Source organism: Diaporthe citri (assembly GCF_014595645.1).
Source record: "Diaporthe citri strain NFHF-8-4 chromosome Unknown scaffold_9, whole genome shotgun sequence".
NCBI lineage: Eukaryota > Fungi > Ascomycota > Sordariomycetes > Diaporthales > Diaporthaceae > Diaporthe > Diaporthe citri.
Window position 1 is genome coordinate 521,411 of NW_025064854.1, and position 24,902 is coordinate 546,312.

Here is a 24,902-nt window from a genome sequence, read left to right on the forward strand (position 1 = left end):
GTTGGCGTGGAAATATGATAAAGATGATTTGGTACTTGAATCGGTTCCAATACCACGATGAACAATTTTCCCAGACATTCCACATCTTGTATTGTTCAAGGAGACGTAGTCCTTAGCTCACATGGCTTCTTCTGGTTGCCCAACCCCGACAGAGCCAGAACATCGGGCTTCCAAGCTACTATGCCGTCGCCGCCAATGAGAATACCCAGCTAGGTGTTAAAGTATCACTGGCAGGGTTCCGGGACAACACGAGAAGGGAAGTTGGCTTTGTAAGCCGTCATAACTTTGACATTCGGCCCCTCTCCTCCTGCATTTGCAAGGAAGGCCATTCCGAACGGCGACTGACCTTGCCCTCGAGATCAGTGACGGTTGATAAAGGCTCGTGAAGGCAGCTCTCTGGCACCTTCTACAGGACAGGGACGTTCATAATAAGCTGGTTTTGCAAGAACGCATAGCTTCCTGCACTGGTAGTCATGCCTAGATCCGGATGAGTGGCGAAACAGTCCTGGCCAAGAATCGTCAAGAGACAACTGAAAAGAAATGTGATTCACTACCAGCACGAACCTTGACGACTATCGCGATTCCATATAGGGGACCACGAGGCTTTTTTTCTGCCAAGTCTCTACCCAGCTGCTCGGCAAGTTCCAGCATCTTTGCTTCGGACGCAACAGAGATGATGGCAGGCAATGAGGTGGAGGCCATAGCTTTTGTGCTCTTGGATCCTCTGGATTTTCGCCTTGATGAAATCGACCACACTTAGAATGGGGTTCCTGAGCATCTTCCCAATCTTACCTGAAGTAAGAGCAAGTATTTGCTGCTGATAAAGTGAGGAACTCATTATCGCTGTCGAACGAAGGAGCAATATGAGAATCCCCTTGTTCTCAGATAAGAGTTATCGATTTGAGCTGGCAAGGCCAGATCGGAAGCGTTCATAGTCAAGCGAAAGAGCACGGTGATTAAGGAGTTGGCAACAGAGATCGGATGGAGGTGAGGGACGGGGCGATGCCATTGGTTGGTGACTGCCCACAATCGTACCACACTTGAGCAAGAACAGTCACGAGTGGCGGCGAAGAAAATTTGTTCATCATTTGCACATGCATCTTGAGATGGTTGGTGGCACAAGAACAGCATGTGTAAGGCTCTCCATCCTAACTTCGCAGGTGAGTACTTCCATCACTGTTTTCCACTCCTGGTGTGACAATTGAGGCCCCAAATTATTACGAGGTCTGTCTACTTTGGCCGCCAGCATCTATCCTCCTAAATGAAAATCGGGTACACTGAAATTCCCCGGAGACACTGTGGTAGTTGAGATTTCGGCTGACCCGGCTGGGAGCCCTCTCGCTGGGTCAAGGTCAGCACTCCTATGAGTGAGATTGAGCCAGCAATGAGGGCTGAGATTGAGCTATTACACAGCAAGATGACTACTGGTAGTACCTTATGGCTTCACGGTATCGGCTGAGGAGCACGTAGTTGCGATGCTAAGACCTTGGGCTGCTCCAACCCATCCCCCAGGTGCCTTTTCACTGTGTAATGAGACACTAGTCTCGCCAGAATACACACTGACACATCTCAGCCTCGATGTTCATTGTCATCACGAAGCCGAGACTCGTCCTAGTTGGCCAGACCTTCGAAGCTTGTCCGGCAGCTGCAGCATTCAATGAATGAGGCGGTGGAGAGGCGCAAATGTGGAACACTGTCAAGTGTATCCTTGCAACGGATTCAATAAAATGCTTTCCGAGATCGCCTCTATTGTCCTATGTACAGGTGCCTACTCCCTGCAGGTGCGCGCTTCCTCATCGCGCGATGGCCTTGGGCTGCCAGGCATCGATCTTCGGCTTCGTCCTATGTACGATCAGTATCATTCGTCAATATACCCCTTCGACTCAACATACGTGTTGTATGGCTTGTAGGCGCCTCTCGTGGCAGTGTAGTTCGGGATGTGGTAAGGCTTCGCCCAGCTACGGGCTACCTTGGCAATGGGGTCCTCCGTTGGGGGCTTGTCGACGGCGTAGGAGATCCATGCGTGCCAGAAGGGCTCGATCTGGGCGCTGTTTTCGCCGACAGAGGTCAGCTGGCGTCTCTTGTCTCCAATTCCTGCAGAGGGGAGGGATGCTCTTCGACATACGGGTCAAAGTCGTGCTTCTTGTAGTCCACCCATCGTGTACGCACTATCGGCCATTTTGATCAGCAGCCTGCTCGCAAGATCATGTCGGAGGTATTTTGGGGGCCATACAAGGCAGCTCATCTGTCCAGTTCTCGTAGTACTTGTTGCCGAACTTGTCGGTGCCGACCAGAGTGCCAGCCTTCGTGTCGCCTGCTCCAGCATCAGCAACCATGAAACCCCTATGTATCTGCCGTGCGCATCATACCGATGTACTATTGTGGAGAATCGGATGTCAGTCGCCATCTGAAGCCAGCGAGGGATCGAACGGGGCAGGACGTACCTGGAGTTGGTGCCAGTATTCCTGCAATTGAACGCGTTAGCAGAGACTCGGATGCGAGGGTGGCGGGGCACCTACCTTGAGGCCGATCCGGCGGATGTTGCCAAGCGTCCTGGTAATGGTCGACATCTTGACTGCTATTCAATGGGCGTCAAGTTGTCAAGGGCTGTGGGACGAGGTCGGAGTCGTGCTGCGATTGAACGAGGTTCGACCGCCGCCGTCCTGACGCAGGTCCCAAGCCGAAGGTGGGTGGGCCAACCCCAACCAATCACGAAGCTCCAGTATCTAAGGGTACGTACCTCGGCCTCCCTGCCCAGAGCTCCTTTACTCTTCAACCTCCCGACCTCGACCCCTTCCAATCTGTACCGCCACCGAGTCCCTCCATCTTGTGCTCCCGAGAAGCGCAATATCGCGAAAGAAGGCCCGGCTTCCGATGCGGCAATGCTCGCCCGGAGTGCCGTGACAAGATGTGGCATCGGTAGGGTGCGAAAGCCCTTTTCCTTCACGCCCAACTTCCGATTCTCGAGGGTCCCAGCTCGACGCCAGTATGCCACGGCCGGCGCGGCTCCTGCATCGAGCACCATGAGCTCTGCAGGCATGCTCGCTCCTTTTATGAGCGAGCTCGACAAGATCGCACCATCGTTCCCCATCAATGGCTCGCAAATTCGGATCCTGCAGACGCCGGCCGAGTTCTACGAGACGCTGAAGGACAAGATCTCCAAAGCGGAACGGCGCATCTTCCTGTCGACTCTGTACATTGGCAAGACAGAGCGGGAGTTAATAAAGACGCTGCAAGATGCTCTGCGGAGGAAACCAGAGCTCAAGCTGAGCATTTTGACGGACGCCCTGCGTGGCACAAGGGAAGCACCACAACCGTCTTGCGCCTCGCTCCTGGCGCCTCTTGTCGACGAGTTTGGACCAGACAGGGTCGAGATCCGGATGTACCACACGCCGAACCTGACCGGTCTGCGGAAAAAGTACATACCTAAGAGAATAAATGAGGGTTGGGGACTGCAGCACATGAAATTGTACGGGTTCGATGACGAGATACTTCTGTCTGGGGCGAATCTCTCGACGGATTATTTTACGAACCGGCAGGATCGATACCATCTTTTCTCCTCAAAAGACGTCACTGATTTCTTCTGTGGACTACACAATGCCGTGTCGTCTCTGAGCTTCAGGATAGAACCGTCGAGCTCTGCAGCTGGCTTCGAAAAGGTCTGGCCGGTCGAGAATGCTGCGCCTTCTCCTCTCGACAGCCCGAAGCAATTCGTATCTCAGTCCACTTCCTTGATCAAAGGATTGATCAAACCTGATAAAACCCCGTCAGGCGAGTCGAAAGGTGACTTTGACACAAGTGTCTATCCCTTGGCACAAATGACACAGCTATTGTCGCCAGATACGTCGACGGAGTTACCTGCCCTCACGCATGTTCTGAAGACTCTTGCATCTCCCGAGTACTCCAATTCATCCTGGACCTTCACCGCCGGATACTTCAACCCAGCGCCATCACTCACCAAGCTCCTACTTGCCACGGCATCACACCACAACGTTGTCATCACCGCGTCCCCCTTCGCGAACGGCTTTTATCAATCCAAAGGTGTTTCCGGCATGTTACCAGATGCGTACACGTTGCTCGCGAGGAATTTCCTCCACGACGTGCACCATCGCAAGAAGGACCTAGCCATCACGCTCAAGGAGTGGAGAAAGGGCAGCGTCAACGAGCCAGGCGGCTGGACGTACCACGCCAAAGGCATCTGGGTGACCTTGCCTTCAGACTCGAATCCCTCGCTGAGCCTGGTAGGGAGTTCGAATTATACGAAACGAAGTTACTCCCTGGATATCGAGGCCAACGCGATGATCCTGACGAGGAACGAAGATCTGAAAAAGAGGCTTGGTGACGAGCAGCGCTGGCTACAGGAACACGCCACTCAAGTCACGAGGGATGACTTTGCCAGGACGGAGCGCAGAGTCAGTCTGAAGGTGCGGCTTGCAATGTGGATCGTTTCGCTGGTCGGCGGTGCGCTGTAAGCGCAGGCAGGTGGTTGCTTCGCAACGTTTTTGTCGTGCAGCGAATCGACAGGTAGTCCAGCTGCCCTGCCAAGAACGAGCACCCGGATGCAATGGAATCGCATCTGCAAAGACTGCACTGGGTGATAAAATGGTCGCACAGCAATTGAGATGCCGCATCTCTCGCAAAATCCTGGATCCTATATTCCCCCATGCCACGGCGTTGAAATTGGTCTCTGCGCGTTTGACCTCAAGCGACCCGCAGGTCGCAAAAGACCGCAATCGTGCCTAGTTCGCTTGCTGGGCTGAGTTAGTACGAAACATGATACCCTCACATCAAGAATCAAATGGGCATTTCGAGGCTGAACGACCTCGTGATCTCAAATAGGGATGTCTTTCTATGTGTGCTCCGTTGCATGATGCTATTACTCGACGAGGAGAGACTGCTCGTCCCGGTCAAAGCCCTCGTGCGTCACAGCTGGTACAGGAAGTACTTGTTCTCCAAGTCCGTCAGGTCCAGCAGAGAAACGTCTGCCTCAACCTGTACTGTGGCCCCATCCCTTTCGACTTGGACCATGCCGACGGGCCGGTATCCTAACGCCTCCTGTTCCGCAATCCACTTCCTTCGCTCCTTGTTCCTCCGCGACAGGATGAAGTGAATCGCACCCATGCACAGCGGAGCTCCGATCCAGCTGACCACAATCTGCGCAATCCACGCCCCATAGTAGCGCGGCCCGTCCTTCACGGCCCAGATTTGGGGGCTTACTAGGTTCGCCACGCTGTACCCGACCATCCACATCATGTTCCGCATGAGCTTCTTGGTGTACCCGCCCGCCGTCGCCGTGTTCCACCCGAGCGCGACAATGTACGTGATGCCAAAGGTCGACCCGGCAAGGAGCATGCAGGCGAGGAGCGGCAGCCTCTCGGTCCATCGGATCGCAACCATGCCGATGCCGCCCGCGACGGCGAACATGGACCAGAAGGCGCCCCAGAAGGCGGTGTGGCCGGGGAAGAACCGCAGGAAGAGGAAGGCGCAGACAGAGCACACGACGGCGAAGGCGCCGCCCGCGGCGGAGACGAGCGTCGACCCGAGTGTGTCCACGCCAATGGCCAGGAAGAGCAGATTCTGCTGGTACGCGAGGTTGTTGGCGAGCTGGTTGGCCAGGGCGGTCAGGAAGAAGAGCCAGGAGACGGGGTCGCGGAGGGTCTCGCTGATCTGGGACCGCTTCACCATCTTCTGCTCGATGGACGACTTGGTCGCCGCGTGGATGCGGCGGATCGTGTGGACGCGCTCGTCGAGGGTGAGGAAGCCGGCCTTGGCGGGGTTGTCCGGGTAGAAGAAGAAGGTGTATACCGCGATGAGGAGGGTGATGCCCCCGGTGATGACCATGAAAAATTTCCCTGCAGGAAAAGGAGTCAGCCAACAAAGACCTGAGGAGGAAGTTTCATCTAGATATAGGGAGGACCAGGCCACAGTATGGCCGTGGCTTGTTTCCAAACCTGCAGCCTAACAATACCTTTGAGGTACAGGCTACAGATAGGAAATTGATTTTCCAGAGAGGGTCAAAATTGTATCCTGAAGCTGCTTACACGGCAGGACGTCCTTTGACTGGATATGCAGGAGACCGTACGCGATGAACCCGGCTGGGATGGGGGATGCCAGGCACGAGGTCCAGAACAGTGGTTGGTAGCGCACGGCTTCGACTGGGGTGAAGAACATGCCCATAGTGACCTCCATCGCTGGAACCAGGCAAGACTCGAAGAACCCGAGGAAGAATCGCAGGGGGATGAGGCCGCCATAACTCTTGGCCGTGCAGTGGAGGAAGACCACTACCGACCAGAGGAATACGGAAATGGTGACGAACCGGCCCAGCGGGAGTTTCTGCATCAGGTAATGGCCTGGGATCTGGGCGACCATATAACCTGGAAGGAGATCACGTGTCAATGGTTTGAAGCGATCCTGGATGAATAAAGAAACATCTTACCAGCGTAGAAAAGCGTGTTGAGATTGTTGTATTGGGTGTCATCGATTCCAGTCTCCTCGTATATACCTAGGAGGGCTGCATAGGACAGAGTCGACTTGTCGATCTATTGGGAAGGCCGTAGCCATGTAAGTTAAAGGCTCCCCTTCGAAGGTATGCGGGTCAACATACATAGAGCATGAGATCAATGATGATGACGAGGACCAGAATATGATTGCGAATCTTCGCCTTCAGCCTCCCTTCGGCCTCGGCCGTCAACTCGCCTACATTGGAGCCATGCTCCTCGAGCAGTTGCAAAGTCTCATCCGTGCCTCTTTCGGATACGACCTTGGCCAGTCTTATCGAGGCCTTGTCCGAGGACACAGATGGCTGTTCCTTGGCGACTTGAACGTTGTCGTCGTTCTCCATGGCGGATGTCTGGAGGCTTACGGATCGGATTCCGAAGGACTGGTCCCACGACGCGCAAAGGGGGATCCAACTCGTCCTACCTGGGCACGACGCTCCATCGCTTTTGACTTATAAGTCAGATTCATTGTCTTACAAACGGCACTGCGGCTTATTACTGCCACGCAAGCCTGGGAAACCCTATATCGTTATCCATTTGTGGAAAAGTTTGTGATCGCGTTTTCTGTTCCACGAAGCACGCAAGGCGTTGATAACAACCAACGGCGCGTTTAGAAAGTGGGTTATGATTCCATCTCGTCGCACAGGAAGGTGCTTATCGCTATTGCGCTGGGACATAGTCTTTTGGGCGCATCGAATGTCCTGCAGGGGCCATGAGTCGCATGTCTCGTGCAGCCGAGTGGTGCCGACATTTTTTGGTGACGGGCCGGATGAGCGGAATCCAGTTTGGATGGGCTTCCCAAGCGCCAGGCTGACGAATATCACCATGCTTGCAAACTCGGACTCATGCTGCGAGCCGAGAATTAGAGCGAGCGTGTTGTCCTATGGATATTTAATCTGCCAAGGCAAGGTCTTCTGACGACCTCACTAGTCTACTCAAAACCACAAAAACTAGCCACAGTTCTACGACAGCCTTGCACCAGCCTTAATCAAATAAACACTTCTGGACTGGAATTGTGTTACATCTCTTAAATCCTGGTGTGCCTTAGGACATTTCACTTTTACTTAATCAGAGAAGCCAGTGCTGGAAGAATAACCTGCTTTGAGGGGCAAGGGTGCAGAGGAAGGATTGACGAGATACGTAAAAGTATCCCTCAAAGCCGATCATCTATCCACTCCGGTGCTCGAGAGTGCCTTAGATACATAACCTAAACGCTGAGCATGGTCACCAATCTGACTCGCATCTGATAACCAGATTACTGGTATGCAAATTCTTTTACGCCTTGTCATTCGACCTAAAGCAGATGAGATGAACTAGAACAGGGGAACCACGTGCAACTCGAGTCTGTTCCTCTCCATATAATGGACTTGACGTCCAAGGTTGACCATGTTAGACGTCATCCGAATATTCATCATCAATCCTACCAGATTTTTCATTCTTGTCTATCGCAATCCAGTTGCACCATCGCCTACCCGGTGACAAGGTTTGGCTCTCGAGTATGCATACATGCGGTAATTTCATAAGAGGGCCAGCCTTCTCAACACATTGATAGGTACCATAGTGTGTCAATAGTACTAATGGATAGAAACTATGCATAAAATGAGGCGGCAAGTTGATCTACACAGCTGCCTGTCCCATACTACCATTGAATCGTCTTCTGCCACAAGTTCAAGAGAGCCTCAGCATGATACCCATATCGCATTGCTTTTTGTAACTATGTTTTTATAGAAAGCGTTCAATAGACAAGGCTGACCATAATTAGCACGGTCGATGCCGACTTGTGCCCTTGTGGCCATGTGTAAATGGGAACTGTATCCTGGACCATCCAACCACAATCACCACTGAGTATGAAACCACGGTATTGGATGTGCACTACGATTGGTGGGATGAGCGATAAGTCTTGACTTTACAAATATCCCTGTTCCTGTCCACCGAACCCGAGTCTGATTCCATGTGTTCATGTGTGCATACTATGGAGGATGAGGCCCAAGCCGAGTTTCCCAACCCAGCATTGTCTTTTCGTGAGTCCCTGAGTAGGGTGCACCTGCAAGTAACGAATGGCCAACAATGGACTCGTTGGCTTGTTACTCTCACAGCCCCGGGTGATATCGATGGATGTTGAAACATTGACCTATCAAGACTGGTCTCGTTGGCCGTGGCTTGCAGGCATCCCATGGCAGTGGTGATCTTCAGGGTTTCCGCAACGTTTACCTGGTAATTCATCCCGCAAATAAATGAGTGACGTCTTATGTGCCAGCACCGATGTGAATGATTTAGCTGTAGTCTTGCCGAGTATTGCATGTGCCGGTTTTGACTTTGTGATGATAAACCTTGTGGTTGTCAGCTAAACCCGGAGTGCAGGTGCGCAGCACTTCCATTCCGGGAGAGGTATCGGCCGAGAGAGACCACACTCGGCCTGGACTGATCCCCCTTTTGTGCCACCTTCCGGAACGTGTGTATCCTTAATTTATCCATCACATGTTGATGCCTTGTTTGCGGGGGATCTGCCACATGCACACACACACACAAACACACACACACACGGCAGTCTTTACATGCCAGTGAATGGTCCTTTAAGCGCATTCCTCAGCTCAGATGGGCTTTGTTGGAACAAGATCACCACTTAACTAACCCTAATAATATGTGCCTGCCAGGGGCTGGGAATCAAAGTTTCAATATTCCCCGTCCGCGAGGCCGGAACACAGAGGTTCCGGCCGCCCCCCCCTCCCCCCTCCCCCGCAGAGGCCGGCCACCGGGGGGCCACGGGTCCCGCGCAACCCCCAACACGGGAGCGCAGGACAAGCTCGGTACTGCGACAGCAGTCGATTCAACCCACGCCAAGTTGTTGCGGCCGCTCGTCTGATGAGATGACTCGGGCGCTGGGAACGATTGCACGATGAGACCGAGTGACGTGTCATTCGTACGGGGGCGAACTATCATGGTTGACCATCACATCACACTGCGGCATATGCGCCCTGCATGTGCACACCGAGCGTGATGGACCGCTTGCGTCTTTGTTAGACAATTCGGTCCGCGCTCGAACCCAACCTGCCCGAGGTCACTCGCTAGCTCTGCCGGCTCTTTATTGGAAGCAGGCTAGGTGATGTGGTCGCGCGTCCTCGTGCCGGTAAACATGGCTTCCGCGCCATCAGGCCGGCCTAGCAGACCGCCCCTCCTCCCCCCCCTCTTATTAGAGAACAATGCACATCACCTAGGTGAGTATCGGAAATGTGAACAATCTGCAGTCAGCTGGCGCTGTCGTCCTGCGAGCCCGCCCATCCCACCTTCGGGAAGGGCAGAAGCCGTTCTGTTTACTCTCCTTTGTCCGCTGGCACCTCAGGCTTGCCCTTCCCGACGGAAGCGCGGGGTCTGGCGGTGATGTTTGGGCTCCTGTCAGGGACGTTTCAGCCAATGGCCGGACCGCCCGTTGAGCAGCGCTTCAACAATTCTTCTCGGAAACCACCCTTCCCGTCTCTTCGGATCCTCCTTTTATGACCAGATCTGCACGGCCTAGCATGTTTGGAATCCCACCTTCTCTCCTCCCCACATGACAACCTCTGCCTTGCACGCCCGGCGCTCATCCGGTACTTAGCATCCGGGAGCCAAGACGCCGATTGTTTTCCTCGTTTTTTGTTTCATAAACAACATGACAGCGCGGCCCGAGTAGGGTTGCTTCTGTGCAGCCTCGTGCCCACATGGTCCCGGGCTTTCTTTGTGTGCCGCCGCCCCAGCCATCCTTTTGCCCTTGCAGCAGCGCCCGAGCATAAGATGACATGGCCGTTTAAAAGCCATGCTGACCCGTCCATCTCCGTCCCTCACCGTCCACTTTCCTTGGATGCCCCCCGGTCTATACACATGGGCTCACCCAAACCGCACCCTCTGGCCCAAGATGCCCGGTATCAAGGTCTTCCACGTCACAGCGCTGGCAACGCTCCTCCTCTCGTCCGTGCTGTTGAGCATAGCCGCCCAGGACACATGCACCACCGCCAGCCAGCCAAACCCCATCGCCCAACAATATGCAGACACGCCGACGGGGACCCTTAACACAACAATGGCAATAGTGCCGATCCCTCTCGACACCGCGAGGAGGATCGTACCTGCGCAGCATGCCATCCTCGAGGGCGCATACAGGGCCTTGATGCCCGACTTCCCGGCCGACATGTACCCCGTGCTCGTGACAGCCGCGCTGGACCACGACATCCAATTAGCCGCTCTCAGCATTAATGTACAGGACTTCCAGGTAAGCAATTCTCATAGTCCAAGATCGAAGATACACCACCGATTTTCTAACAATCACCAACAGCGTTTCGGCTGGTCATTCCCCTTTATAGACCTGCTCGGCGACGGCTACTCATCATTCACAATGGCGATGGCCCAGATGATCAGCGCCGACAACGAGATCGCCATCAACGGCTCCCGGGACTACGGCACCGTCGTGCACCCGACCAAGTTCGAGCCGGGGGTGCGACGCCTACGCGCGGCTGCCCAGCGGCCCGACCTACTTCAAGGGCCAGGCCACGGACGACTCGGGCAAGTACGTCATGCTGGAGTTCTCGGAGCTCGACGAGGGGGACTCGAACCCGTTCCCCATCGAGGTCTACCGGAACATCACGAACCAGCCCATCTTCGCCAACGGCACGCGGTGCGACAGGATGGTGCGGCTGTTCAACTCGACTATTAATGAGGGCCAGTGGGCGCCGGTGCCGGTGAAAGGCACCGTCTTCTCGAACCTGGAGCCGATGGAGGATACGGAAGGGTTGGGTGAGGTTTACGGAGTTCTTGTTGATACCCCTTTTATTGAGTATAACATGCAGGATTGCGCATCGTTGAAAGGATATTCTGGCACTGGGCCCGGAGACTAGACTGAGGGCATAAGGTCTTGCATCTCCCCATTTTCATTATAACATTGCATAATACATCTTGATGACTTGAAGAAGACATTATCAAGACCCAAGACTGCAGCCATTGATGAAAGTTGCCACGTGCTCAAGAACGGGATCTGACACATGATAACATGCGAATAATCAACACTAGTAAATGCGGCATTCCTGTATCTGCTTATTGCACTTGGTAAGCTGATGATGTTTTAATCCTGTGCCGGTTGTGTCGATGATGAGCCATTCAGAGGGAGCCCGTCCTAAGTATTCCCCATCTTATTTGGCAGGTTGCCAACCTCTGCTAACAGACAGCTGACATAGCGTGTGACTCATGGCGGTTCTTAGTATACCGTGGATTATATAATTCTAGCGAGTTGGGTGCGACGGTGAGGGCCTTCGAGACTCCGCTGGCGGCGGAGGCGACAAGTCTGGTGATCTTGTGCGTCTTGTTGGGAAACTCATCAGCAGCGAGCCTTCCCAAGCTTGGGTCGTCGACACAAGGTGCTATTTACGTTTCGCCCGAGTTAAAGGTATAAGCGACGAGGGTGGCAACGCCACTGCTCTCCTGGAAGCTGGCGGTGGGCTTACGGCCATCAGAATCGTTGACGATCAGATCGCAGCAGTTTGTCACAGAGCCGACCGCTTCCACAGGCGTGCATCTCCTGGTAGTTGATATGGCTTAATTGGTTGTCTGACTGTGGGATACCCTCCTCCGGCACACCCTCCTGTGGGATACCCTCCTTTGTGACAACCTCTTAATTCCTGTGGGGTACTCTTCTGTGGAATAACCTCTTGTAGAATACCGTCTTCTCGGATATCCACCTGTGGGATACTCTTCTATGGGATACCCTCTTGTGGGATAACCTTCTAAGGATGACCTCTTAGTTTGATACATAATTCTCATTTCTACCCAATGACACATGGTAATGTGGGGCTAGAGCAGCACGCGATGTCCTACATAATACTGTAGCATCGGCTAGCTCTGTTGCTGGCACCACTAGTAGTGTACGAGAGCCATACCGAATCATGTAGAAGTCAGTAGAGAGGAACATCATGAGCCTGTGGGGTGATCAAATGCAACAGCGAGGCTAAATCAGGGGGGTTGCTAAATGGGATGCGCCCACGTTACTGTCGGCGGCGGTCCAATCTCTCCAGCCCACGGCTTCTGTCACCCACCTGTCCGGGATGGGCTGTCTTTACACAGCTTTCCAATCGCGCATCGATGCGGCAATGCAAATGTGGATAGCGGTTGAAGGCAAGGCTAGCATCATCACCTGCTGTCCTATAGGCCCTAATGGCTGCTCGCCGTTTGTCCAGCGGCTTAGAAAAACATACTACTTAGAAGAAGGTGCACCTATTCATGCGGAAATTTGACTCTCCGTATGTGATTGCAAAAAAAGTGTGGATTACATTTGGAGATTTCTTGACTCGAGGTGGAGCGGCTGGACCAAGCTGTGGAAGGCTACAAGTGTCGTGAGGGGTTTGAAAGTATGATTGTAAAAGCGTTTATCTCTTAAGAGTAGTTTAAAAGGGGGAAATAAAAGAAATTTAGCTATTTAAGCATTTTAAAAAGTAATTATAAATTAAAGTTAAGAATATATATATAATATATTCCTTAATTAAAAGGTAATTCTTACCTTATTAATTATTTTACTTTTTTAAGTAATTAATTTATACTTAAAAATATTAGCTATAGCTTGCTAAGTAGTTAATTATTTAACCTTTCTTATAATATATATACTTTATTACTTAAACTTTAATTATTTATAGCCTTATAATGCAGCTTATAATTAATAATTAAATCTTTTTTTTAAACTTTTTAATTAAATTTATATTTAAAAATACTTACTTTTATTAATTTTAAGTATTTTTTTAATTATATTAAAAATAGCTAAAAGTAATAAAAAATAAGCTTTTAAGCTTTAAGTTATTTTACTTTTTTATATTTTTAAAATTTAAAAAAAGAAATATAAATGCGCTTAAATTAATAAAAAGCTTATTAATAAAAATAATAAAAGTTTTAATACTTTTATTAAAATATTATTAAATAATATACTTAAAAGTAAGTTTCTTAATTAATTTAAAAATTAGTTTTAAAGCATATATTAATTCTTAATATAATTTTAAAAAACCTTTAAGTATATATAAATAGCTTAAAGCTTAAAATAAAACTCTTTTTTAAAGAAAAGGCTAAAATAAAGTATAAGAAAAAAAAGGAAGATATAAAAAAGCTTAAGAAAATTAATAAACATTATATTCCTTATTTTCTTTGCATTAAAAGTTTTATATATAATTATAATAATAATTTTTATATAAATTATAATAATAAAGGTAATTATTATTATTATTGCATTTAAGGTAATTCTTATAAGCTGCTTTTAATATCCTTTTTATTATTTATATTTTATCTTTATTATGCTTAATTTAGCAATTTCTTAACGCTTAAAAAGTTTTAATATACTTAAAAGAAGGCCTTAAATATATATAAGTATAAGCAGTTTAATTTTACTTATATTAATTACATTTTTATAATTCCTTTTAATACTTAAAAGATTTTTATTTTATAATAATAGCTTATAAAAGCTATAAAAAATAGGTATAAAAATATAATAAAGCATTTTAAAGCTTAAATTATAATTATTTTAAAGTAATATAATAAGGTTAATATAAAGGCTTAAAAGCTTTAAAATTAAGTTATTAATAATATAAAAATTATAAAAAAATATAGGAATTATATTATTATTATAATTAAGCGTTTTAATTTTAAGGGTAATATTAAGGAATAAATATTATTAAATCTTAATTTAAAATTATAATTAAGAATTTAATTAAAAATTAAAAGAATTTTTTAAAAAAGTTAAAAGGTTATTATAATAATTAAAAAAAGGTTTTAAATTAATTAATATATTATTATAAAGATTAAAAGGTAGTTTTTAATTATAAAAAAGTTTTTATATAAGGGTTATATTATAATTTTTAGGAAGTATAGTTTTTAAGATTTTTAATAAAAACTTAATAATAAGAATAATTAATAAATAAATTAATTTCTTTTTATTACTTTCCTTATATCTTAAAGATTTAAGAAAGCTTTAAAATATTTAAATTAAATATATAATAAAACTTTAATAAATTTATTTATTAGTATTTTTTTAATTTTTAAATATATAATATTAAAGGTATTTCTTTTAAATTCTTATTTTAATTATATTTATTAAATATTTATATATTTAAGCCTTATTTTTAGCTATTTATATTTACTAATAATTAAGTATATAATTATTTAATTATTATAATAAATAATTTAAGGCTTATTTAAATTTAAGGTTATATCTTTAAATAGGTATTTTAAAGCTATTATTTCTTTAATTATAAGCTTTAAAGCTAATAATTTAGCTTTAATGGTTAAAATAAAAATAATTACTTATTTATATATTTTTTAATATATAGGGTCCTTGAAAAGGGTTATTATATACCTTTAGGAAGATTTTTAGTTCTCTTTATTATTAGTAAATAAAGCGTTTTTAGCTATTAAGAGCGCTTAGGCTTTTTAATTCCCTTTAAATTATAATTTAAGAAATTAAGTAATATATAAATATTAAATTGCATAGTTTATTGCCTTAAGGTAACTTAAACCTAGGTTTATAAGAAATCTTAATAATATAAAGTAAGGAAATGTTATATTTAAGTGTATTATAATTATTATATAAAGAATGAAATTAACTTTTTTTTAAAACTTTTAAATTTTTTATTTTAAGGCTTATTTAAAAAAAGGCTTAAGCTTTTTTTTAAGTATTAAAGTAAATAATAAAAAGTTTTCGCTTTTTAATAAGTTATATTTATTTGCTATCTTTTTAATATATAAATTATAAAGGAGCGTTATAATATGCTTTTCTTAATTTTTAAGAATTTATATGCTTAAGAATTATTAAGCTTTCCTTTAATCTTTTATTTTATATATAAACTTAATTCCGTTTTTAATCCTTATAAAAAATTTATATTTATTCTTAAAATATATAATTAAAATATTATTTATATAAAAGAGGATTGCTACCTTATAGGTTAGGCTAATAAAAAGGTATGGCTTTTTTAATAAGGATTTTAAGCTTAAATTTTGCAATATATGGCTAAAATCCTTATATTAAAGAAATAAGGAGTTTTTAAGTTTATAAAGTACTCTTAAAAGCACTTTATATTTCCTTAATTCCTTAAATTTATTAAGTAATTTATAATAAATTTAATTTAACTCTTTTTAATTAATATTTAGAAATATAATTATAATATTAAATTATTAAATCTTTAAATTAAAGTGCGTAATAATTGCCATTATTATGCAAAATGATTTTATAGCTAGGATTGCAATATATATACTTTTTATAATGGAATAAGGTTATAGGTTTCCTTAGATATAAATTTATATCTTAAAAAATTTAATTATTCTATCTTTATTAAGTTTATATTTATATATTTATTTTAAGGGTAGCGGCATTAATTCTGCTTTTTAGCGCTTAATAGTCCTTTAAATACTAAGCTTAATAAAGCTTTGCATTTCTTAATGCATTATCTTAAGCTATTTATTTTAAAAAGGGCTTTTTTAAGCCTTTTTCCATATAATTAGTTTTAAAGGGAGATTTTTATAATATTGCTACATTAAGTAAGGCCTAAACTTAATCTTAAAGGCTTAAATAATAGCTATTATTATATTATTTAAGGTTAAAAAATATAAGTTTTTAAGTATTTTTTATTTTTATCTTTTAAGCTAATTAAATAAAAAAGTAATTGCAAAGTTATTTTAAAAAGTTATATTAAAGTAAAATATAATTGCATTTATTAAATATAATAATTAATTAAAGGATTCTTAAGAATGTTTATTTTAATTATATACTTAAGAAGATCTTTTTATAAATTTAAACCCTTAAATTTATTCCTATATCTTCCTTATTTATATTAATTAAAAGAATTCCTAATTTCTTATAACTTTAAATATATACAATTCTTAAAAGAAAGGTTTAGGTTTATTAATTCTTGCTTTATTAATAAAAGTATATTTCCCTTTATAAAAGCTTTATTTTAATATATTTAGGGTTTTCTTAGGAATTAAAAGTCCTTATTCTTAATTTCTTAAGCTTTTTAAGAAGGTAGTGCATGGCTAACTTTGCCTTTTAAATTTAAAAGTTCTTACTTTTAAGTTTTAACTAAAAATGCTAGTTTTATTCTTTCTTAATATAAAATAGGTATTAAATTTATTATTTAAATTAATTAAGTTATCTTTTGCATAAGGTATTAAGGGTATAATATAAATATAATCTTAAATTTTCTTAATATTAATAATTTTAATATTTAATAATTTTACTTTAAAAATTAAAAGGCTATTTTTTACTTTATTTATTATTAATTTATAAAATATATCCTTATTAAATTATATATTCCTTATAAAGATTATTTACTTAAGCAAAGGAATTTAAATTTAAAAGATATTAAACGCTATATAATTAATTAAATACTTAATATAAGCCCTTAATTCTTCCTTTATAAGGCATTTCTTTATATTATTTTTATATTCTTTTTTAAATATATATGCTTTGCATTTATAAGCATAAATATTACCTTAATAAGGCAATAAATAAGCTATAAAATAGTGAATTTATGTTAATTTAAATTATTAAAAATAATAGGAAAACTATATATATAAAAAAGTATTTAAAGCGCGTCTCTTTTTCCTTAAAGTAAGTAATATATTATGTAATTAAGCTATAATTTATATTGCTTTTAGCTAAAGGTTAAAAGGTAAATTAGCCCTTAATAATATAGCTAAAGCATATTTAATTATTACTTTATTAGCCCTTTTTATAATGCTGTTTGCTTTTAAGGTTTAAGGGGAAGTAAGTTTTAAATTAATATCCTTTCGTTTTATTTATTTAATATATTTAATATTTATAAGTTAGCTAATTATTATAACCTTAGCATCCTATTTAAGTTTATAAATATTTAAATTATATTATTATTTTACTTAGCTTTTATAAGCTTAAAAAGTATTAAATACTTATTCTTAAGTCTTTAATATAAAAGGGAAAATATAAATAAATCTTAAGAATTTATTTATTACTATAAGCTTATAATTTAATTCATTTAGTATTTATAAATAGTAAAAAAGATTTTATAAAATTTAAAAAAAAAGTTTTAAGCTCTTGCCTTTTAACGGCCCGCATTAAACTACCTTTTTAATAAAAGCTTTAAAGCAATTCTTATAATTAATTTATTTAATTTCCTTAAATTTTATGCCTTAAATATATTAAATTAATAATTTAAGAGCGTTAATCCTTAAGTATTTAAATTAAAAATATTAAAAGGTTATTAAGTTCTTTTAATCCTTATTTAAATACTAAAAGAGCTTAAAAGGTTTTATTAAGTTTATTAAAAAAATTATAGGCTTATATATATTTATAATGCTTATAAGTATTTATAATAAAAAATAAAAATAAGGAAATTATAATAATATATATTTAAGAAAAACTAAATTATATTATTAAATAAGTTTAAGAAGAATAATGCTTTATTTAAATAATTTAAAGCATAACGTTAAATTAATTTTATAATATTAAACGCTTAATTTTTATAAAAGCGCTTTTAATATTATATTAATATAAAATTTATTTATAATTATTATATTTTCTAAGATTAAATTCTTAATTCTTTTTTTATTTACTTTATATAATATATTTTTAAAGCGCCTTATCTTATAGCTTAAAACCTTTAAGAATAAAGTTCTTGCTTTAATAATATTTATTTTAATAGCTTTTTTAAAAATGCTTAAAATTAAATAATTAATAAAGTTAATAAAGTAAATAATGCTATAATTATTTAAAATTATACTTAAGGATAAAGAATATAATATAAAATTTAAAGTTATATATATTTTTAGGAAATTAATTATAATTAATAATTATAATAAATTAATTAAAGCATAAATAAATTAATAAAAAGTTAATAAAAATATAATAAAAGTATTATTAATTAATTAATTTTTTAAAATTAAGGTTTAAAAAAGCATAAATTTACTTTACAAGGAAAAGTAAAATAAAAAGAGAAAATTAAAATATTATTTCTTAATAGCTCTTAAAAATGCGCTTAAGAAAGTTTTTAATATTTTTAATAAGCTTTACATTTAATTTTTAAGTAAAAGGTTCTTTTAAGTAAGCTTTTAAATTAAGTTCTGTGATGGGCTTGGGCTATTGCCCAAGCCTTATATAGTGTGGCTAGATAATCTAAGGGAGCTTGGATTATTACGTACCTTTTGGCTTAATTGGTTGCTGCTTTTGCAGCTTATGGAAGAAGGCGCTAGCCAGCCTGCAGCCCCTTTGGGGCTAGCCCATAACAAATAATCCAAGCTTTAGGGTCGAGGGTTTAAGTTATGTTTGCCGCAACTACGCGGGCATCCCTTTCGTAAAGAAGATTCCTAGCTTAAAAAGGCGATATCGCGGGTAAGCCTTAGGGATAATTATACTACTATATTAAGGGGGTCTTAGGGGAAGGGGCTATATAATGGGCTTAAGCTATTGCCCAAGCCTTATATAATGTGGCTAGATAATCCAAGGGAGCTTAAATTATTACATACCTTTTGGCTTAATTAGTTGCTGCTTTTGCAGCTTATGGAAGAAGGCGCTAGCCAGCCTGCAGCCCCTTTGGGGCCAGCCCATAACAAGTTCTTATAATAGTTTTTTTATAATTATATTTTAATTTTATTATATTTAAGTTTTCTTAAAGATATTTTTAGCTTTAAGATTTATTTCCTTAAAAATATAAAATAAAGGTAGTAATAATTAATAAAAAGCTAAGTATATTTTTTTTATTAATTAAGTTTTTAATAAAAGCATTTATATATTTTATTTTATTAATGCAATTAAGATAATGCATTTTTATTTCTTAATTACTTTCTTAATTAATTATTTTTTATTTTAAAAGATACTTTTAATTTTAATATAATAAATATTATAATATTCCTAAAAGCTAATATAAATTTATTATAATATAAAAGTATTGCTAATTTTTTAAATAAGGTTTTTAAGAAATAAATAGGATTTCTTAATATATTTTATTTAATAAATTCTTAGCGCTTAGAAATTATTTAATTAAGGGTAATATATATTATAATTACTTATAAGAAGTTATTTAAATTAATAAATCCCTTAATCTTAAGTAATTTATAAATATAAACTTATAAATATAAGTTTATAAAGTCTTAATATTATTATTATAGTTTAATACTTAATTTTTTTGCTTTTTTTAAATATTATTAATATTAAGTTTAAAGGGTATTTATTATACTTAATTTAAAGGGTATAAAGTTATTTTTAATATTTTAAATTACTTATTAAATAAAGAATTATTTTATATTTATTATTTTAATTAAATATAAGGAGAGAATTAAGCTAAATATTATTTTTTATATTTATTTTTAAATTTTTTATTTTTTATTAAATTTAATTACTTTATTAAGAGCTAAAGTAACTTATTATTAAAGATATTAATTATATTCCTTTTTTAATTTATTAAAGGATAAGGGAGAAAATAAAGTAAATATTATTTTATCTTTTAAAAGCTTATTATTATTTAAATGCTCTTAATACTTATTATATAAAGCCTTTTAAATATTTCTTTTCTTTTTTTTATATTATATAAATTAAGAATTTAATTTTAAGATTATATTTAATTATTTAATAAGAGCTATATTTAATGCATTAAAATTTATAAATTCTTAATACTCTTTAATTTAATAATAAGATTATAATATAATAAACTAAGTAGGAAAGGAATAAATATTTAAATAAATTACTTAATTAATAAGGTTTAAAGAAGCGTTTATAATTATTATATAAATATATATTTAAAAATAAAAGGAAATAAATAATATAAAATAAATATAATTAAAATGCACTTTATATAACTTATTTATAACTTATAAAAAGAAAAGATTATTTTATATAAATTAAGCTTATAATTATGGAAGGCTATAAGTATTATAAGGGGTTTAAAAGCATAATTATAAAAGCATTGATTTCTTAAGAGTATTTTAAAAGGGGGAAATAAAAGAAATTTAGCTATTTAAGCATTTCAGAAAGTGGTTGCAAACCAGGGTTAGGGATGTGCGTGCAACACAAGCAGGTCCTACCGAACCTGCTTCTCTGGATAAGCAACGCCCCAACAGCATCAATTAGATCATATGAGATTCACATTCAGTACTTGAGAGGAAATAAGTCCCTTGCAGAAAAATCGTCGGTCCTGGCCCTTATGCGTGCCATCTTCTCTTATTTATCTCGTAGTCATTCGAGGAGGTACAACTCAACAAGCGGAAGCAGAGAAATTTAAGAGGGACTCATCTCATGAGAATAATTGCATTGTTATGGCTAAAAAATGCGAAACCATGAAGTGTATTAATGATCTGTTGAAGCATCTTTGTTGTAAGTCCATCTGTTACTTGGGGGCAGGGCCCTCGTAGAGCATTTCGCTTAACGACTCTGCAGTTACCTCACAGGAGATCTCTGCATAATCTGGCTACGTGACAGAAATTATGACGGGTTCCTGTAACTGAATGGACAGCGCTACATGAGTTCACATCGCTGCCTAAATCTCTCACCAATTCTATTGGACGGACATACCAGGTATTGTTGAGCATTCTGATGCGTGGCAAATAGGAGAACCGCCAGGTACTGCGGTACAAATTCAATCAGGTCTATCCATTTATCACTATGTTTCCAACAATTGGATTCCATTCTTAGGGTTTGACTTTCAGACGGGGGACTGCCCAGAGGCTGTCAAGGTAGGTTAAGGCTCCATGCAAGCACCGAGGTTATGTAAGGTCAATTTCGCCAATTGCATCACCAATAAACTCTGGATAGCTCAGGTTAGTTTCATCTTGCATGCAAACACCGCAAGGTCTTCACACTAACCCCGTCACAGTTGGAAGAGCGATGGACTGTAATTGTTGTAATAGCCATCCACAGGTCGCGTGTTCAAGTCACGCTCCGGAGACTTTTCTTTTGGTTTTCCCCTTTTTTTCCCTTTTGAATTTTAGCGTTGAGTTTTTTTTTTTTTTTTTTTTTTTTTCCTTTTTTTTTTGTCCTTTTTTTTTTTTTGGTCCTTTTTTTTTTTTTTAAAAAAAAAAAGGATATAACTATGATATACAGATTGTATTAAATAAAGCTTGTACTTGAATTTATAAATTGTGCTTAGTTAATGCTTATGGCACAGTTGTGGGCGGAAGTGAAAGCAATATTGTGGAACTCTGGCTTTGATCCTAAATTTATACAGACTAAATAAGACAGTGTTTACTGATATTGAGACTGCATTATCTGGCAGCGGGATACTCAACACCATGTCTACAGAATAGCTACTCATTTTCCAATATCCGGCTTTAGAGGCGCGATCTTTATCGCAAATCCTGGGAAGTGCTCCCCAATACCTTGGTCAAGGGCCTTCACACCCATCGGCTTAACGTAAAAGGCGTCTACGCCAGCTGCAAAAGATCGGGCCTTGTCTTGGGCAGAGTCCTGGCCCGTGATCATCAAGATGCGACTGGGCGGGAGCGCCGGCCCGTTCTTCCCCTCCACCTCGCGGATCTGCCGCGTCGCTTCTATGCCGTCGCAGACGGGCATCTGTAGGTCCATGAGGACGAGGTTGATGGGCCGGCCCTCCTCCAGCGACTTTTCGAACCGTTCGACCGCCTCCTGGCCGTTGATTGCCGTACTGTATGTGATGTTGCGCTTCTCGCAATACATCTTGAGGATGCGTAGGTTCACGAAGTTGTCGTCAACTAGCAATGCGATCGGGTCGGCCTCGGGCGGAGGCGTGGGCGGCGTCACAATCTCGAGCTCGGCGATCTGGCGGAGGTCGATTTCAAGCCCTGGGCGGGCTTCTGGCAGTACCATCGAATCTTTGAGATTCTGTCTCTGGTATGCTCTATCGGTCCCTGTGAGTATGTCCTGGAGGCGTGCTGACACGAATGGCCCAGAAAAAAAGTCAACTTTGTCTCCGAACAGTCTCATTATCCGTGTTCCAACGGGTGCCAAGCAGATTGAGCGTTGCCCCGGCTCGAGAGAATCGACGAGCTTCTGGAATTCGCCCGTGTCTGGTGTGTACGCGATGATAACGAAGGAACTATTGGGGGCGCTGGCTCGTTTGAACCCTTGGTATTCCAGGAAGCTTGCGAAGTGTGAGACCAACTCAAGACGTTGGCCAGGAGCGTGAGCGATGTAAAACTCGCGCGGTATGTGGTGGAGTGATGCTGATAATGGTGAATGGTTGAGGCTTCTATGCGTGAAAACGGGTTTGTAAAACTCGGCGCGAAAGTGAGAGCCGTGGTTGCCCGGGTCCTGCGACGACGCAACTAGGGAGACATTTCCATCCATCGAGGCAGCTATCTTTGCCGCGAGTCAGTCCGAGCCCTGCTCCACGGCTGTGAGGGTTGATCTTCTCGAACGCTTCGAAGATGCGGCCTTGATCAGCTGGTGCGATACCGCAGCCGGCATCCAAGATATCGAATGTCAGGCGCGAGTTGTCGGGTGGTGCCGCAATCACAATGATGACAGCGCCATCATTGTCATTAGACAAGGCATTCAAAATCAAAGACTGAATACATTCCTTCAGCAAAGACGGATCCACGATCGTGATGTACCCATCGTTGGCGAGGCGATTTTCGAACAGGATTGGTATCCTGGAAAGGTCGTGCTGTGAAACGACCTGTTTCATTTCGCGCATGATGTCGTCTTCCAAATGAGCGAGAGACTGAAGCCCAAACTGTTGCCTGGACGCGACAGTCTCTTCCCAACGGTTGAGCTTCAGAATATTATTTACTGTTGTCATCAGCTCCTTTGCCGAGTCTCTGATGGTGTCGATGATGGACGAGGGGCTTGTTGCTGATGCGTCTGGCCCGCCGGCAGGCGAGTTGCGGGCAGCTAGCTCTTCGGTAAGCAACTCGCAAGATGCTAGCACACCGTGAATAGGTGTCCGCAGCTGATGTGTGATTCCTCTGAGGAACATGTCTTTTGCCCTGGTGGCCTCCCTCAGGCTGCCTTCCTGGGCAATGTTGGCTAGGGATGTAGCGCACTTTTCCACGAACCAAGAATCGACGTTGTCGAAGACGGTCTGGACGTGACTCGAGGCAACGATGAGGAATTTCTGATGAGGATGACTCTGGCAAGGATGGATGATAGCTCGGACGGTCCTCGATGTGCTGATCTTGGTGAAATTGGCCGTCCTGATGAGTTCATCGATGTACTCGGTATCTTCCCACAACCCGTCCTGGACGCTGCCGGCATTGATGGGATGGTGGTTCGGCAGCGGGATTGTGTCGTCAGAAGCCTCATAAACCTCCACAAAAGCGGAGGGATACACTTGGCGGATGAGGTCCAATATGTGTGTCTCGGCGTCTTCGAGGTCATCAAGACGGCATTCTGCAAGGCGACGGGCGAGGATGTTGCGCTGCCGCCGGCGCTCTTGTCGCGAGTGGCTGACAATTTCGGCGACGAGCATGTCTGCGAAGCGGATGAGAGCGCCTTCCTGAGTGGGAGTAAGGGGTGCGTGCTCTGAGTTCGAGGCAACACAAAGAGATCCAAGGGCAACGTATTCACCCGTCGGGGTCTGACACCGCAGCTGTACTCCGGCGTAACTTCGGAGGCCGCCCTGGGCCACGGGTGGTGAACCTCTGAAGCGCCAGTCGTTGGCCATGTTAGGTAACATGAAGACTGTCTGACTCGAGGTTCAGCGTGCATGGCCAATGGAATCTCAGATATAGGGCACCTACATTAGGTTCCTGGTTGATTGTGTGGGAGCAGGTGCTCTCACGACGAGGAAGTACCGCCAAGGGCAACCCGGAGGCAGCCAGACGCGTGAAGGTATCTTCACTGACCAGGCCCAATAGCGCGAATTCCCACCCCATGAAGGTCTGCACAAGGTCCAGCTTCTCTTGCAGCAGCTGCAGGAATTCTCCATCTTCATAGAGGCCGCGGGTGTAGTACCAGAACATGGTCAGCCTCAGGCGCTCGTTCCTCGCCAGGGAGGGCATCAGATATGGGTCGCTGAAGCCATCAGGTTGGTCTGTGGGACTGCCACTGCCGTCTGGACGTGGGTTAAAATTGGCCTCGTGCAGCTGCTCATCAAATACAAGAAGAGGTTTTCTGCATAACTCCTCGTCGAGGATACACAGTGGCCGTTCCGGCAGAGGCGGCCGCTCGAGTGCATCCGCCTCGCACTTGGGATAGTAGGGAGCAAAAGCAGTGGTGAGGGGCGCAGAGGGCGGAGATGAAGGTGTCTTGGGAGGCATCACGGCCCTTTCATGAGCTGTGCGCTGTACGCCCCAGCTCGCGAACACAATGTGCAGCCACGAAGAGGATTCACAGAGGATTGCCAAACGACTGGGCTACAATCACGATGTAGACGAGGTGCTGTGGTGCGGTGAGGCCCAGTCGAGCCTGAGTCGAGCAGAGCGGGCGGACGGGCTGGTAGTCTAACGCTCGGGTTTGGACAGGACGGGTCT

The 24,902-nt window shown here is 42.0% G+C and overlaps 5 protein-coding genes across 5 annotated transcripts; 2 read left to right on the forward strand and 3 right to left on the reverse strand.

The window, feature by feature from the left end:
• Positions 1 to 1,793: 1,793 nt before the first annotated feature.
• Positions 1,794 to 2,570, reverse strand: INS49_015295 (uncharacterized protein; the record flags this gene model as incomplete). Its single annotated transcript, XM_043175977.1, has 7 exons — positions 1,794 to 1,842; positions 1,893 to 2,048; positions 2,126 to 2,168; positions 2,234 to 2,314; positions 2,370 to 2,376; positions 2,445 to 2,465; positions 2,520 to 2,570. 7 exons carry the CDS (start codon positions 2,568 to 2,570, stop codon positions 1,794 to 1,796), a joined length of 408 nt encoding a protein of 135 aa, XP_043019432.1.
• Positions 2,571 to 2,882: 312 nt separating this feature from the next.
• Positions 2,883 to 4,472, forward strand: INS49_015296 (uncharacterized protein; the record flags this gene model as incomplete). Its single annotated transcript, XM_043175978.1, has 1 exon — positions 2,883 to 4,472. One exon carries the CDS (start codon positions 2,883 to 2,885, stop codon positions 4,470 to 4,472), a length of 1,590 nt encoding a protein of 529 aa, XP_043019433.1.
• Positions 4,473 to 4,923: 451 nt separating this feature from the next.
• INS49_015297 (uncharacterized protein) lies at positions 4,924 to 6,841 on the reverse strand (the record flags this gene model as incomplete). The annotated part of the gene is made up of 4 exons (XM_043175979.1): positions 4,924 to 5,852; positions 6,042 to 6,374; positions 6,437 to 6,539; positions 6,605 to 6,841. The coding sequence occupies 4 exons, from the start codon at positions 6,839 to 6,841 to the stop codon at positions 4,924 to 4,926; spliced, it is 1,602 nt and encodes a 533-aa protein (XP_043019434.1).
• A 3,545-nt stretch (positions 6,842 to 10,386) lies between these two features.
• Positions 10,387 to 12,047, forward strand: INS49_015298 (uncharacterized protein; the record flags this gene model as incomplete). Its single annotated transcript, XM_043175980.1, has 4 exons — positions 10,387 to 10,737; positions 10,801 to 10,959; positions 11,012 to 11,258; positions 11,905 to 12,047. 4 exons carry the CDS (start codon positions 10,387 to 10,389, stop codon positions 12,045 to 12,047), a joined length of 900 nt encoding a protein of 299 aa, XP_043019435.1.
• Positions 12,048 to 21,762: 9,715 nt separating this feature from the next.
• INS49_015299 (uncharacterized protein) lies at positions 21,763 to 24,689 on the reverse strand (the record flags this gene model as incomplete). The annotated part of the gene is made up of 3 exons (XM_043175981.1): positions 21,763 to 22,784; positions 22,822 to 24,115; positions 24,171 to 24,689. The coding sequence occupies 3 exons, from the start codon at positions 24,687 to 24,689 to the stop codon at positions 21,763 to 21,765; spliced, it is 2,835 nt and encodes a 944-aa protein (XP_043019436.1).
• Between the last annotated feature and the right edge of the window lie 213 nt (positions 24,690 to 24,902).